Source organism: Neodiprion lecontei, chromosome 1 (assembly GCF_021901455.1).
Source record: "Neodiprion lecontei isolate iyNeoLeco1 chromosome 1, iyNeoLeco1.1, whole genome shotgun sequence".
In the NCBI taxonomy this organism is placed as follows: domain Eukaryota; kingdom Metazoa; phylum Arthropoda; class Insecta; order Hymenoptera; family Diprionidae; genus Neodiprion; species Neodiprion lecontei.
This window is the reverse complement of record NC_060260.1, coordinates 40,865,727-40,882,611: the sequence shown is the minus strand read 5'-3', so window position 1 is coordinate 40,882,611 and position 16,885 is coordinate 40,865,727. Positions and strand designations below refer to the sequence as shown.

At 41.9% G+C, this 16,885-nt stretch overlaps 2 protein-coding genes across 8 annotated transcripts in view; both read left to right on the top strand.

Annotated features, from left to right (window-relative positions):
• Positions 1-2,716, top strand: part of LOC107224056 (membralin) — a 78,986-nt gene extending 76,270 nt beyond the window's left edge. For 4 of the 6 annotated variants that reach the window (XM_046746740.1, XM_046746741.1, XM_015663968.2 and 1 more), the window contains one exon: positions 285-2,716. In XM_046746740.1, coding sequence (XP_046602696.1) covers positions 285-568 — 284 coding nt within the window. In that variant the 3' untranslated portion in view covers positions 569-2,716. The remainder of the gene's footprint in view (positions 1-284) is intronic. The other 2 variants (XM_015663971.2, XM_015663970.2) reach the window with 2 other exon arrangements.
• Positions 2,717-11,877: 9,161 nt separating this feature from the next.
• On the top strand, positions 11,878-16,476 carry LOC107224055 (transposon Tf2-1 polyprotein). 2 transcript variants are annotated; one of them, XM_046746738.1, is made up of 2 exons: positions 11,878-12,021; positions 12,098-16,476. In XM_046746738.1, exon 2 carries the CDS (start codon positions 13,509-13,511, stop codon positions 16,224-16,226), a length of 2,718 nt encoding a protein of 905 aa, XP_046602694.1. In that variant the 5' UTR covers positions 11,878-12,021; positions 12,098-13,508; the 3' UTR covers positions 16,227-16,476. Both variants share the same exon structure in this region, with proteins under 2 accessions (XP_046602694.1, XP_046602695.1).
• Positions 16,477-16,885: the final 409 nt, after the last annotated feature.

The following is a 16,885-nucleotide window of genomic DNA, read 5'->3' as shown; positions in this document are numbered from 1 at the left end:
TTTTGGTCCGCCATATTGGATCCACCACTGTGAATTTTCAAATTTTGATTTCAGATTCGTAATCAGCGACCCCAAAAACCCCACAATACCAAATTTCATCTAAATCCGTCCCATCGCTTTGATGGTTCCCTGAAGGGGTTGAATGGGGTAATCCATTCACTACGGGGAACGTGTTAGAATTGGGATAAGAATCTTTAAAAATTAGAGAATTGTTTTTGAATTATGTGGAGCTGATTTGGGGGGGGCAATCGAAGTTCAAGTGACCTTTTTAAGGACCATCCTAGGGGTGCATACAGGTATCATTGCAGATGCTACAGTCCAATCGGTTCATCAACCGCGAGGACCGTCCTTAGAGAATGGCGGTGGTGAGGCCAGTGCAGAAACCTCGACTTTGAGAAAGCCAGACGCCACCGCGACCTCTGGCGGTGACTGCTCAACGTCGGAAGAATTCGAGGTCATTGAGGCCACCATAGACTCGCCTCAGAAAGACGAAACCGCATCGTCGTCGTCGCAAAGTTCGATCGTGACGACCGATCAGCAGATCAACGGAACATCCCCCAATGCTTGAATCAACAACTCGTTGTAATTTCCCTTCATTAGGAAAGATGAAATGCAGAGGAATGGAAAATGGAATCCACCTAACCGACCTCTGCGTCCCTGTCTCGAAGGTTATATCAATTACGGAACATTGGTAAACGTTTTGATGGTCTACGTTCTGCAAGGTAATCAAGAGGCTCGTTGTTAATTTCCATTCAGTATAAAGGTGGAAGGAGGACGTAGGTAGACGAAATCAATCGAAGAAGATGCAAAGGGTTTTTAAAGAGACTACACATCAAAGACGGCATTTTTTTTTTGTTCACAGTATACACACTTTTTATTTCTTCGTCTTATCATCGTATGGAAGTTGATTAAAGTTGCGGGTCGATATCTTGCAGTCAAATTCAGGTTAACTAACTGTTACCTATAGATGATCTTTGGTTTTGATCTCGAATAATTTCGAAAATCTATCTCAGCCAATCGAAGAGTGTTGATACGATCATCTTAGGTAAAACACTGTACAGAAAACTTTGACAAATAGCTTAAATAAATGTCAAGTATAATATAAATAATAATGACAACAACAACAAAAACAATAACAATAATGATAGTAAGAATGGTAATCTTATTACGATAATGGAGTAATGTTGATAATGATGGTAGGTAAATAAATGAAATAATATCTATAAATTATTAATATTAATTGATGTCAATAATTACGATGATGAATAGTTATCCATGAAAATAATGGTAATAATAAGTCTTATCATTATATGTATATTGATATAATAAGTATACAGATTTACACAATGCAATTCAATCCGCGATTTACGTAGACATAGTGAGAAATAAAAGTTCCGTAAATGGAATGAAGCTCGTCACTTTGACTTACGTAATACCGATATTACTGATTACGAGTGAATGATTCACAGTTTTATGGCACCTTTATCATGATGATAAATCACTTGATTTCAGACATTTCCATCTGGAATATTCACCAAGGAATTGGTCGGTCAAAATTTGATTAAAACTTTTTTAATTTCAATCAATTTAACCTGTCTTATTTTCGTTTCTTAAAATCTGTCGATTCAAATATTTGGATTACTTAAAAATAAAAGAAAATAGTACGCAAATTTCCAAAAGTTCGTCAGCGTCCACTTGTTCGTAGACGAAGGTGAATTCGATACAGCTTGATCGTGAACATTTTTTCATCGACATTCTGATAATTTTTTACATTCAATTCCACCCCCCTCATTCTATCTTTATCTATTTACTATATTATGTATAAGTTACATCTTTAGACTTATACGAAAATGAATATATGATATATTGAGATAAATCAACGATACGTGGGCGTCAAAAGAGAGTGAGAATCATTGAGTGACCGAATCTGTTTTCTCCACGCATCTGACCGTGCAACGCAATGGATCAAACCCTCATCGGTACTACCTAGATATTATTTGTGATACGTTTACCACTTACGATTAGGAGATACATATAGCAAGTATATATAGACATGTAATATGTATGTAACGCGTATGAATTCTCACGTCAGAAAATCCCTCGCGTCGCCATACGTTGTTAATCTCGATGGAAATTGAGATGAAAAATACTGAACGTCGATACGGTATTTGTACGCGTAGCTTAATAGCCGCATAATATATATTCCTACATTCGCGTGCAAATCGCCTCATTCGGATATGTCAACTATAGGTACTTATGTCGTATGTATGTATGTATGTATGTATGTATGTATGTATGTATGTATGTATGTATGTATGTATGTATATTTATTGTTTATCGCCTTGACTATGGTGGCGATAATGGCGACGTGACGAGTGAGAATCTACAAGAGGAATTAAATTTCAGGCTTGAATAATTTCCCTGGCCGTTCCTCCGTAAACCGAACTTAGGTACGTTTTTGAAAGAGTCGTACAATTTTTTCTGCATTCGCCAAGTTTTTCCTAAAAGACGTTCACAAGCTATGCGATGTGAAACAAAAAAGAAACGGTCACAGCGGTGGGACGGCGACGGACAATTATGGTCAATTTTTAAACCCGCACTGAATATCCTCTGTACCATAATATTTGCCCGGTATTTGTTATATTGGTTTCGAAAGCTGTTTGGTTGTACATAAATTATTGTATAGTATACAATAAACGCAAAGCTTTTAATACCCCGTCTCGGCAACTCATTAAACCCGCCATTCTCCTCCTGTGCCCATGTTGTTATCCATGCTTGATCAGACGGTATCGAATCATTTGTCCGTTTACGGGTTCGCCTCAGCTCATTTAAAGAATTGTAATCCCTCCCGATCGAGCCTTGATTCTTAAGCCTAAGAATCCGATGCCCCGTGTTTGCCGGGAGCGCTGTAAGCCCGGGAGACTTGGAAGATGGATTCCCGTCGATTGAAATTGATCGCCGCGCGGAGATTTCAGGGCGGTGGGGGGGCTAACAGAGTGCGGATAAGGTAGCGCCACAGGAAACGACGGGGATCGGAGCCGGTACGAATAGACAAATAGTCAAACGAACGAATCGCCGCGAGGTGCTACGACGAAGATACGCGACACTACTACCAATCTACCGATTTGTTTTCATAACTCCACAATTAGGGGACGGTCGAGGAAGGATCTCCAGGATCCTCCTTCGACAATGACTTTACCTCGCTTCGACGTTCGGGGAACGCCGTATCCGGGCATCGCTGATCGATTGACACAGCCATCAGCTTTGATTTCACAGAACCTTACCTCTCCCTGATTCTTTCGGGGTTTCGAGTGCACACCTATACCGACGAATTTCTTTTCCGCCGTTGCCATCGCATAAGCTGATTATCAACAATTCACGGTAAGTACGTAATTGGACATCGGCAGTCATCGGATACACCTTGCAAAGTATTTCTTACTTACGTTGCAACGGTATTCGCCGACTCTGCCCCTCCTTTCTTCTCCAGTAAAGACATGCAGAGCCAGACTATATCTGCTTCCACTCTAATTTTCAGAGCAGCGTACTACGTATGAGGCGTATTTTGGTATCGAAGGTAAGCCCGAGGTCCTGCGGGTTCCCGATCCCTCAGGAGATCCGAGAGTGAGGTGATAGCAGGAGGGTTGGGAGCGAGCGAAGAGATGAGCGAGGATGGGGAAGACGGGGAGGAAGGCGGGAGGAACAGGGTCGAAAAGCCGGAGGGGCCAGATTTGCATGCAGCAAAGCAGCCTGACTACTTTATTTGATTGGCTGACCACAGACCGAGTCTGACCAACACAATTGCACGGTTCCCAGCTCTTTTGTACCCCTGTATCCGGTATAAGCGTCTCTGGTTCCCGTGCTCTGATATCCAAACACAAGCCCAGCTCGTACCGACCGGCTTCACTCTGATTTCCAAACTAACCTAACCACTTTCCCAGTTCCGATGCAAATTTGCGCTTCCTCGTACCCTGCGTCCCCTTTCCGTCCCGCCGGCTATTTCAGTATCTTCACTGATTTCGAACCGACGGATTATGGATTCTTCCGATTCTTTTCTTCCGACTTCGCGATTGTGTTCGCAATTCTTTCACTGTACTATTGAATGGCGTTGCTCCGATGATATTTCGATACTTTTCCAATCAGTGTCAAGTGTTATACGTAAGCGGAAAAGTCGAGAGTACCTCACGGTGTCGTAGGAATACCTCACGGTTTCATTTTCTTTTAAAATAAGACTCCTAAACATAGATATCATTTTAGACCGTTCGAGCTGTATCCCGCCGTTGACAAAGTAGCTGCAACAGAAATAACGTAATCGATGGCGGCGCACCCTGCAAAAAAATTACCCTGTAACGTCAATGCAGTCCCTCCGGAGACGGTGCCGGAGACGGTGGACGTGCACCACGCGTATAGACGAAGAGACAAAGCGATATGGCGGGTCCCGAGAGTTTAATAAGAAAACAAAAATGTTGTTCGATTCTGTCCGGTCCGGGGATGCGTCCCGCAGCCGATGCTTGACGTTGCGAATAATCATTCCGGCTTAATAAAAACGGCTTATCCGGAAAACAATGGACTGTCCTTTGCAGGACACCCTCGCCATACCCGTTCCACCGCAGGATGAGGAGACATCAGAGACGCCGCCGCCGACTCGCCATCCTTCGCCTTCGTCTTCCCCTCACAGCCTCGAGAGTCGGCAAGCCTTTCCGCTCATCTCAAGTATTACCTGTCCGCGCTATCCTCCGGTTATTAAATGTTCCTCCGTTCTCCCCCCTTGTCTTCCTTGAGCCTTTCGCCGAGAGGAGAGAACTCGGGCAAAATCTCGTCGCACGTTAATCCCCTCTCGCGTTTCACCCCCTCGTATCCCTAAAATATTCAGCTCTTTCCGCAAGGACATATCCGCCGGTTCTCTGGTGCAGGGCTCAAGGTCGTTGTACTTTCCGCCCGGCCGGTTCCTAGATCCCCTGGATTCCGGAGCTTAAGCTCCGCGTAAGCGTCGACTCGACCATATACGAACATTTGCGTCCGTGCCTACCGGCTATTTTCGGTGCAGCGTCGAGCTTAAGAGTTCTTGGTTTGACGGTGCTTGACTTTGGAAGAGGGAGGAAGCGGAGGGAAAATATGGAAGTGAAAAAAACAGGCATGGAGTGGGAAATCAAAATGCATTCGCGAGCACAGAACCATCCGGGCTTAAGGGGATACATTGTACTCGGGATTAAAATGGGGTGTCTTTGAAGCGTCGGCATCTCTCAAGAGAATTTTCCAATAACGCGGTTTTATTACAGCTGTTGACTAGGCTTTCAATGTGTAATCGTGTGAAAGACGGGATTTGGGAGCTGGTATTTCTCAGAGTTTAATTCGCTTTGCTGCAGATTACGATCCGTCGACGTTCAAGATCCAACCGATCGCTACGGCTTGGGCTAAAATACGCTTTCTACCTTCTTTTTATCAAGTATGGGTTGTATTTTTCTTCCCAAATGATATCGTGTCGTTAGACGATGAGTCTTGATTGATCAGGGCTGTGTGTAGGTACTGCGTAGTGTCGTTTTGAAGGAAAACCTGCCAGCCAGAACAGCGCGGTAAAGCGAGATCGGCGTGTATAAAGCGTAACTCCCTTGGGAATATATTCGACGTCGTTTAACTCGAGGGGAAAGGAAAGACACCGGGATCGTGGCCGGGTTGTCAATGCCAGGTGCATCCCTGCTGGACTCCGATGTCATTTCGATTCAGAAATCCGCGTTCTGAAAGCCTCGCCCGGGTGGCTTACAAACTTCAGCGTATATCCAGAGCCGGGACAAGTTTGGGGACAATCGAAAGTGGCCTCGTCCTCTGCAGCTGGCATGTCGCCCGGCGAACGCACGCCGGAATTCTCAGGCGAAATTACACGGACCCAGCACGCGCGCAGCGCTGGCTCACCGTGGATCCTTTCTGTCGGACAGCAGGTGACTCGGGTGCGAGACGCGGGCTCCTGCAGGAGATCACCTCGATCTTGATCAAAGCTGGTCACGCGCGGCGGCTTGACGAGGGTCCTTCTCGCTCCTCGCCCAGTTCCTTGATCCCTGCTCCTTGTTGACGTTCGATTTTGACCCACTGCATAATATCAGACGTAGCAGGTATATGTACGCTCCCGTATGCACACGCACACACATCTGTAACATATTTTCGCGCTTGGATAGCGTACGTAGGAAGTTCCTTTCTTTCACCAACTGCCATGCGATGAAAAATCGTTCGAAGCGGCAAGACAACTAATTCTGAGTTTCTTAAAATCGACGGTGCATCTTTAGCTATATCGATCGTTTAAAAGAGAGTGTCAACTTCATAGGAATTGTTTGCATTCTGCTTCAAACTAGTTACTTTGAACCTTGGAAAGAATAATTGTTTTTTTCTTCTTCGAAGGTTTCGCAGTTACGATTATTATTAACTGTATTTTTCTGACTACCTGCTTCTGAATGTTTGTACCAGACTGTAGCTTAATCTGTATTTTTCCAAGGTGTGAAAATCAAGTAACGCTGCAGTTTGCTGTAACAAATGTATTCAACGTTATGGAAAATATTTTGTATTAAAGTATTACGAAGTGAAAATTGGTCTAGCTGTGGACGAAGAAACGAGGTACGAATGTAAATCAGCGCGAGTCGATGTTTGCGAATCCGAGAGCTGAGCTGATGGTCCATCGGAACAAATTCATTACATGACTACAATTATACAGCTGCAAACAGGCGGCATCGAGTAACGCGACACGCCGATGACAGGGTAATGCTCTATACGTAGACGTGCATACCTTATAGGTGTGTGCGTGTGTGTGTGTGTGTGTGTGTATGTGTATATATATATATATACACATATACACAGATAGAAGAGGCGCGGGGTTATCGAGGGTAAAATGGAGTCCCGCGGTGCGGGGAGACGAGAGACGAGAGGAGAAGCTGCCTGTGTTATCGAGCGAGGCCGAAGCGAAGTATGAAGAGAACCGCTACGCCGAAAGATTTTCCCCAAATCTTGCGCCACGGACGACGCTCTAATCACCGTTCATCTCCAATCAATTCCCGGACGAAATCGCATTCTCTCATTTCGAGCAAACATACTACTCACATTAGGTGTACCGCGCGTGGTGGCGTGGTGGTATTTTCTTTCTCCAGGTTTTTCAATTTTCTCTTCTTCGCACGCGAGGAGGCGAGGTCGATTCGCAAGGATCGGCCGACGGCCTCCGGAGATGCCGGGCTGCCAAGGGAGCTTGGGGCGTGGGGTGTGGGGTGGGCTGGGTTTAAGCGGGATCGTATTTCTACTTAGTTTCGAATAAAGATCGATCGTGGAAAACAATATTGTCCCGTCGCAACGTCCGCCGACGACGCCCGTCGACGCCCACCGGCCCCGTCCAATCGTCGTCCCCTCCGGCACCAAACGCCGCAGCATTTTCCTTACGTCGAAGCCAAGCCGAACTCTGAACGTCTTGTACAGCTTTCATTTACTCAACAATTTCGATACCGAAAACAAATCCGCGAATTTATCCACTGATCACTTACCAACCAGCGCACAATCGACTCTCAACATGCCGATTTCGATAACACAGCCAAATAATTTAAGATAAACACGAAAGACGCTGTCGTCGGCTTCAGCCGATAGTCTACTACACATGCCAACTATAAGTTCACAGTTGACCATCGGATTGAAAATCTATTGTCAATGTCACATTGAATTGTTCACCCTACCACACGCAAGTTTTTCTTTTGCATTTAGGGGTCCGCTTCGACGCAACTATCAATGGATAAAATACAAATTCGTACTCTTGATGTCACACAGTCGCTTTTACTATATTCAAAGCGCCATGGCGATGATGCTTGTCTTTCCTCGAATCGGGTATTGACTACAGTTGAAACGTTCCATAAGCGACGTCACATATTATCATTGACGGTTAAGGATTCCGCAAGTACCGAGGCGAGACGAAGTCTGAACGTGGAATTCCGTCACGTTTCCTCGGTTTTCACCCGGATTTTGTCCATTTCGCCTGGCACCGCACCCTTCGGGGCGACCCGCATACTTTCACGCGGCTGTGCCGCCGGTCTTTGCCCTACAGTTCAGGGGCTATGGCACGCCGCGCTGCTCGTGAGAATGATATTGCAATTATAAGATCAAATGATCGCGTAACATAAATTCAGTCCCCATGGCTGCTGTCTCAGATCAGCGGTCCTAGGATCGTAATTAACTTCGCGGTGACATCAAGCCTGTTAGCACACCGCTCTGCACCATTTTAGCCCACAAAGGGGCTCACCGAGCTGCTCCTTGATCCCATACACTCGACTCTGCTCCGCGTCCTCTATCGATTATCGCTGTACAACGCTCCGAGTTCAGTGTGTCGAATCCATTATATTCGCGATTCCGGTTTTTCCCGTCGGCCGAGGGTCGAGAAACGTTATTCACTTCATCCACCCGGTTTCAGGATAATCGCTCGTCTCACCTGAACTTATTTTTCTTCTCAATCCAGTTATACTTGCACGACTGAAATTCATCGCCAAAAAAAAATATATTTTCTGAGAAATTGAGTTATGAATGAAGTAAATTCTCACGGGAAGTCGGGAAATATAACTTACATTTTATAAATAAAGAAGTGATCGGTGATTCTTACTTGTAAATAAGAACCTCGATATCGAAAAAAAGTCACCTATTCGCAAGTATCGTTTTTCGCGAATGGTTCGTTGCCGTCGACGTCGAATTGACGTGTTGTAATTTGATGGAGACGGGAGGCCAGGTCTCGACTTCAAGAGTTCAGAACTTCAAGAGGTGCTTGTATACACCAGTCCGCGAGCAATTAAACCCCTACCGTCGCAAATTATGCAAAAAAATGTGAGGAAAAGAAACAACAAATTGAAAAGACTTGACATCCGTCGAAGCGTCAATTATAATACTGTTAATCACTGTAGGTAATTACAAGCGTCAATTTATCCATCGGATAGGTAGCTGGAAAAATATATAATAACCTCTTCCGCTTGGCAGGTCCTACAAATATTAAATATGAAAAATTTTCATGTATATTATGTACTTCTCACTACGGGAAACATTCACCTTTCATTTTACAGAAATGTTGAACAATAAGTGCGCTGTACCTACATGAGTTTCATCATCAAAACGATACGTAAAGGTCGTTCAACATTATTGTTGGTGTTTCGAAGGATTTTGCAAGACGAAACACACGATTCGCGTTTACCCCGGGACTTCCGCATCATCCGTATTTTATAATCTTGAAAAAATTTTCGCCCGACTTTAACTTGATCGATAAAGAAAACCGGGAGCTCTTCCCGATTGCCGAGTTGTTTATCGAGAGTGGCTGCTCACGCAGGGGAAGCAACGAATACCGGACACAATTTTGTTCCTTCACTTTTCTGTCACAGTATGAGAAGACGGAAATAATTGCCTTGCCTGCCTGTGCCGAAGAAGAAGAGGATCCAATCGAAAACGCGGTGATGCGAGGGTGTGGAGCTGGGCGAAAAGGGCCGGGGGACATACTTTGCTCCAGCGACACCCGAGAACTGCGTTTGATGTCCGTTCGGGCTCGTTGTTAAATGCAGGTATCCATCGACTGTTCTGTTATCAAAATGCGAAGACGGGAAGCCTTTTGCTGTCGGAGAGACCGGTCTCTCCGTGGGGGTGGGAAAGCAAAAGGAATCCCCCACCTGCAGTGCAGAGACCGTCGTCAACCTGCGCCCAGTAGTACTCAATCCAAGGTTGTTGCCGTCTTTGAAAACGGGAAATGTAGGGGGATTCTTTTCACTATTCTCGATTCAAAAATCCAGCATGGCTTTACGATCCTGCATACCATAAGTTTTCCTCGTGCAGGCAGAGACATCCGGGTGCGCGACAGATTCTCTTTGTGACGCGTGATTCGTCCGGATTGTTTTACATTTCACCGTGATGTTCGTCTTGGCAATTTAAATACCGCGTTGTGCGATTATCCTAGGATTTTTTTTCGGATCGCGGAGTGTCTGAGAAAATATTGAATCGCTTCCCTAGATTATCTTAAATATTCCAAGTCGATTTGGATAGTGATGAACTTTGGGAGTACTCGATCGATCATATATTTCCTATTCACATATGTGGAAAAGAGATTATGGTTTAAAGTTGATTTTACGATACAAATAGGTATTAATGATAACAAAAATTGACTGAAACTGCCTCGCGACTGAATTTTGACATTCAACTGACGCCAAGCTGAGTATAAAAGTCCAAGGTTTTTGTAGCTGGATGTTTGAGAGACCCTGAGAAGCCGACAAAGTGTTTTTTTCCTGAAAGGAAAATGTCAATTGAGGAAGAAATATAATAATAACAACAATAACGCGAAGGAAAAAATGGAGCAAAAGTGAAATAGAGAGAGAGAGAAAATAATACACGTGTTAGGAGAAGGAGCATTCCGACTCAAGTCGTCGTACCGTGATAATGAGTATTGAGCTGCTCAAAAGCAGTCGTACCGTAATAATTGTATGTACAGAATGCATTTTGACGAATCGGTTGTGTTACGATTTCTCATGGCAGATGAAAACAGGAGACAGACTCGAATTCAAAAGTACCAGTTTTTCGAGAGTTAAATCTGTACCTCATGATCCGCGTACTAACGGAGTAAACGCAGAAGCGAAGAGGATGCAGTCGCGGTGGCTTTCGAAAAGCTTGAAGTGACACACAGGGAAAATTGTCAGAATTCTTGGCGAAAACTTCTCTCCCACGTCATGTCGCTGTTGGCTGTCTACATAACGCATCGCCAAGTGTATTATATGCACACATGCCTACAATACATCCGCATATCCAGTCTCTTGTCTCTTCTCGACTTCTCGTCTATCTCGAGCCACTAGACGATTTCATAAGCATGGCTAAGATATTTTGCCGCAAAGGAAGCGATCCGGGCTCCTGGCATCTCGTCGACGTTACGTAGGTAATAAATATGTCATAAAATTAGGGGTAATTGATGACAATGACGACGAAGATTGAAATCACCGGAGGAAATTTTTAAGAAGTATAAGAGCGAAAGGAATTGAAGAAGGGAGCGAGGAGAGGACCTACGAGGCAGGAGGTGGGTTTTTTAATTGGTTTCTTTTTGACATTTGTCCCTGAATTTTCATCCGCAACTGATGTACCTATTTGTAGAAGAAGCTTGAATATACCTTATAATTAGACATTTTGTAAGTACTGCAAGTTCAACACGCGTAACAAATTAATTCGTTGTTTGGGAATATTCTCGTAACATTATAGGGCTCCCTCAAACGGCAGTGTCAACCATGCCACGAGCGTACCGTGAGCATCACGTGCATGATAATAACTGTTGAAAGCGACCGACGAAAACATCGCCCGTTGTGAGTACGGCGTGCGAAGGTTGAAGCAGTCGGCGACACAGAGGGAGAGCTCTTTAATCGAATGAGGGAAAGTTGAGGTGATGGGCAAAGCGATGGGGAAGAGAGGAGGAAGGCGATGGGGTGATTCACTTATCGGGGCGGTTCATTGTGCATTCCTCCAGTCTGTTGGTCTTTCGGGTCCTTCGCGGTCTCCGCATTTGACGGCTGCTTCTTTTCTTGCATGCTAAGCACTCCATGCTTTTCTTGCTGCAGCATCGCTTGCCTTCGCTGGATAAGAGCGACAGAGTATCGGGTGAAATTGACGAACGTCAAGTTATGTTTTACATGCGAAAATCGCTGGTCCCCCTTATGCGGGAATTTGGCAATTCCCAGAAATTTCAATAAGCTTTTGGAAGAGCGGGACAAAGGGATGCGGTAATTAGTTTCGAGCTCTGCGTCCTCCTGATATAAAGGCACACACAGGATGCTCAAGAATTCTCGGGGCACGGCGTGTAATTAATTGCGGTTTACAATCGGCCGTCGCCTATACGACGACGACGTAAATATGTGTAAGCTTGGGTACGTCACCAAGCTACGTAGCGCCGCGCGTTGGCTCATGCGCAAAGAGTCAGTATGAAAGATGACTCCGAGCTACGAGCACTAATGACAATACAAAAGTCATAACAAAGGTTTGCTATCGGCAACTGTATTGATTCAGGTTAGTTTGTAAGTGTGTGCGATTAATGTAAATAACTTATCGTTTTGTTAACTCTTGTAAATATTTGATATTTCAGTTGTTTACTACATCATACAAGTGTTGATTAATAACCTCAAATCCACTCCATCAAAGTTCCTTGTCTGTCGCTTACAAATCAATACAATGGAGAAAAAAGCAAAATTTTACTTCGTCTCGGAGGCTGGCATAGACTCAGCAAAAAGTACAGCAGTGAAAGTAAAAAAAATTCAGCTGCTTGGGCAAGAGGAAAGTTTTTTGTTTCCAGCGGACAAGCAGACGAGAGCTCAGCATGATAAGCTTTTCGAGAATGCTATTGTGAAGAACGTAGTCAAGAGTCTGAAGCAACGCAACAAATTTCGTAATGTAGTATTGACATTGTCTGAAGAACTGGAAAACATCTACTTGGATGAGGAAGGTAATGTTGTTTTTCATGACGAATATCTTGAAGAGGATACCCCAATGCAAGAGGCAAGCGGAAACAGAGAGGCATCAGCCACGAGTGAGAGGAAAACGAGCTCGCTCGTGAAAGACATGGTAGTGGAAAAGTTTAATGGTGAGAATATGAATGCGAGTAATTGGATGCGTTTATATGTGCAGGAGTGTGACAGAGTGGGTATCGCGCAAAACAAATACGCGGAAGTTTTGAGATTGTTCCTAGAGAAGGGAGCGTTAGATTGGTATAGCGTATCGGTAAAACAGATTTCTTTATTGAACTGGGAAGCGTGGAATAACTCTTTTATCGACACCTTTGCCGCGCAGTCCTGGGTAGACATTGAGTATGCTTACAATTTCAAATTTTACAGCGGATCGTTACTAGAGTATGCGCTAAAGAAAAGGAGCTTATTATTAGAAGCGGATGATAGCCTATCCGTAAGCACTCAAATAAACATGATCGTGATTAGTTTACCAAAGTTTATTCAAAATAAACTAGATAGAAAGTCCATCGGGTGTGTAGACAGTCTCATGTCAAAACTAAAACAAATTGGGAAAATAAGTGATAAGAAAAACGAAAATGTAAACAAGAAAAGCTCAAATGAGAAAAGGCCATGTAGTATTTGCGAAAAACTAGGATATAGAAATAGATTCCATTTGGAAACAGTATGCCATAACAAAGATAGGCAAAGTAAAAATCCTAAAAATGAAAATATCAGGGTCACAAATAATAATGAAGTTCAGGAGATATTAGCTAGGCAAGAGGAATCAAAAAACGATTAGTCCTCCCACTTATAAAAATAAAAATATTTGCAAATGGCAATCCAGCAACAGCTTTATACGACTCTGGATCAAATGTTTCTTTGATCAGTAGTACATTCATAACTAATAAAAAAAATATTAAACAAATAATAAGTGGGAGAGATACCATCAAAGGTTTAGCTGGGATTGCAAAAACGGAGGGCATTGTAGATTTAAGAATAAAAATTTGTAACATCGAGGAGAATTTTCAATTTTTCATTGTTAAAGGAAATGCTATGGATGGTGAATTTTTGATTGGATTAGATGCGATAAAAAAATTCAGGTTATGCCAAGATGAAAATTTGAGGATATCTCAAAAACAGGAAAATACAAAATTGGTCAAGAAAAGTAATTTCAGTAAAATGAGCGCAAAAAAAATCGATGAAATAATACAAAAAAATGAGAAAATATTTGCAAAATCAAAATTTGACATAGGAACAGTAAAGGGTTATGAAGCCACAGTAAAGTTGACAGAAAATAGGTACATTTCAAAGAAACCATATAAATGCTCTTTTCAAGACAAAGCAGAAATTGAAAACCAAGTAGAGGAATTATTAAATGCAGATTTAATAGAGGAGTCAAGCAGTCCTTTTGCAGCTCCTGTAACCTTGGCTTACAAGAAAGAGGAAGGAAAAAAACAAAAAAATCGTTTATGTATGGACTTTAAGGAACTAAACAAGATTATAGTTCCAGAGAGTCAACCATTCCCTAGGATAGAAGATCTTACCGTACGTGCCAGAAATTGTAAGTTTTTTACAAAATTAGACGTTAATTCGGCGTTTTGGTCGATCCCGATACGTGCGAAGGATAGATACAAGCTAGCCTTTGTAACACATAATAGGCACTTACAATGGAAATGCTTACCTTTCGGCTTAAAATCTGCTTCTGCCATTTTCCAAAGAGTTTTAGCAGGTATAATAAAAAAAAATAAATTGGATGCATTTACCGTAAATTACATAGATGACATTTTAGTGTTTTCCAAGACATACGAGGAACATTTACAACATGTAGATATAGTATTGCAAATATTACATGATCAAGGCTTTAAATTGAACAAGAACAAATGTCAATTTGCTCAAGAAAGGATAACCTATCTGGGTCACGAAATTGAAAACAATATGGTTAAACCAATAAATGATAATTTAGTCGCTATCAAAAACTTTCCTATACCTACATCAATAACACATATTAGACAATTTTTAGGAAAAGTAAACTTTTACTTGGAGTTCATCCCAAATCATGTTGTCCTACTAGATCCTTTGCGAAATTTGTTAAGGAAGAATGTAACTTTCCACTGGTCTGAAGAATGTAGGAATAGTTTTAATTTAACAAAACAATTTTTATGTACAGTTCCAGCTTTGGCAATATTCGATCCAGAAGCTCCAATATTTATTTTCACAGATGCAAGTAATAAAGGAGTTGGAGCCATATTGAAGCAACCACAAAAAGACAATTCCTTAAAATCAGTATTTTTCTTTTCTAGAAAATTGACTGATGCTCAAAAAAGAAAAAAAGCAATTTATATAGAAGCCCTGGCTATTAAAGAAGCCATTTTGTATTGGCAATTCCATCTAATAGGAAAAAAGTTCATTATTTTTACGGATCATAAGCCACTAGAAAACTTCAACATAAAAAAATGTAGTGACATGGAATTAGTGAATATTTTAAATTATATTTCAATGCTCGACTTTGACATCATATACAATCCTGGCAAGGAAAATTCTGAAGCTGATTGTTTATCGAGAAATCCAGTTTTGGAACCTCGAGAAGATACAGAGTTAGACTACGCAATTAGAACCTCAAATTTATTAAAATTAATAGATATTAAAGAAAATCAAAAAGCATTAAGAGTAGATGATAAGTGCATCATAAAAGAAAACATAATTTATAAAGTATTAAACAAAAGAGAAAAAATTTGGATCACCGAAGATTTCGGAAAATCTCTTATCAAGGACATGCATGTAGATCAAGGTCACATAGGCACAAAACAACTAATATTAACTTTCGGTCAAAAATTTTATTTTAAAAACATGTACAAACACATAAAAATGACCTGCAGATCTTGCGAAACTTGCATTAAAAATAAATCCAGAATAGGCTGCTTCAAAGCACCCTTATCTCAACTTGGTCCAGCAAAGGAACCCTTCGAAATTATTTCCATAGACACAATAGGAGGTTTCAAAGGCAATAAGAGTACAAAAAAATATTTACACCTGGCAGTGGACCACTTCACTAGATTCACCTACATAGTAACCTCAAAAACTCAAATGGCAAAAGACTTCATAAATCTAATTAAGAAAATAGAGAAAAATGGAAACATAAAATTAATTCTATCAGATCAATACCCTGGTATAAATTCAACTCAGTTCAAACAACATCTAAGTAAACAAAACATAGCACTGGTTTTCACGGCAGTGGACTGTGCATTTTCTAATGGATTAAACGAAAGAACAAACCAAACTCTCGTAAACAGAATAAGATGTAGAATCTATGAGCATAGAGAAAAATCATGGCCTCAGATAGCAGAAGAATGCACGCAGGACTACAACAACACAATTCATAGCTCAACCGGATTCACACCGAATTACTTGCTCACAGGCTCTAACAAGTCATTTTTGCCAGATGAGTTGAATGATAACAATTTGTCAAATTTAATCAGCAACAGAGAAATAGCGTTCAGAAGATCTAAACAAATACACGACCAAAATAAGGAATATTATGATAAGAATGTAAAGCGAATAGACTATAAGGTAGGAGATTTAGTTTATGTTCAGAGCGTTAATAAACTAAATAAGGATAAATTGGACCCAATCAGAACAGGTCCCTTTAGAATTAAAAAAAAAATTTCAGATGTAATGTTTTTGTTAAATAGTAGAGCCAGAAAAAACGAATCAAACATTTTTCATGCCAGCAAGCTGGTTCCTTATTTTGACGATGCGCTACATCGGTCTTGAGAGGGGGGATGTAAGCTTGGGTACGTCACCAAGCTACGTAGCGCCGCGCGTTGGCTCATGCGCAAAGAGTCAGTATGAAAGATGACTCCGAGCTACGAGCACTAATGACAATACAAAAGTCATAACAAAGGTTTGCTATCGGCAACTGTATTGATTCAGGTTAGTTTGTAAGTGTGTGCGATTAATGTAAATAACTTATCGTTTTGTTAACTCTTGTAAATATTTGATATTTCAGTTGTTTACTACATCATACAAGTGTTGATTAATAACCTCAAATCCACTCCATCAAAGTTCCTTGTCTGTCGCTTACATATGTACCTTTGCAAACCGCAGGTCTGCAGGAAAGGGTTAACGCTGAAGTTTCACACTAGTGCTTAGAAGGGGTGAGGGTAATTTTAGCGATGAGTCGGGTATATTTTTCTCCAGCTTACCTAAGTTGTAGCTTTTGTACGTACGAGTCGGAGGTAGGATCGTATTTATCAAATAATTACCATGATGAACCGATCTATGTATATGTAACGAGCTAATCATCACGCTGGATAATTTGCCTCGATAATTATGTCATCCTGTTGATTATATAACCAACTTCTGTAGCCGTCGGAGAGCCGATATCGGTTGACACTGATTATTTAATATACCGAGCCTTTGCCTCTCTAGGA

Coding starts and splice junctions, on each gene's coding strand:
- LOC107224055 (XM_046746738.1), top strand. CDS start 13,509: ATGGATGGTGAATTTTTGATTGGATTAGATGCGATAAAAAAATTCAGG.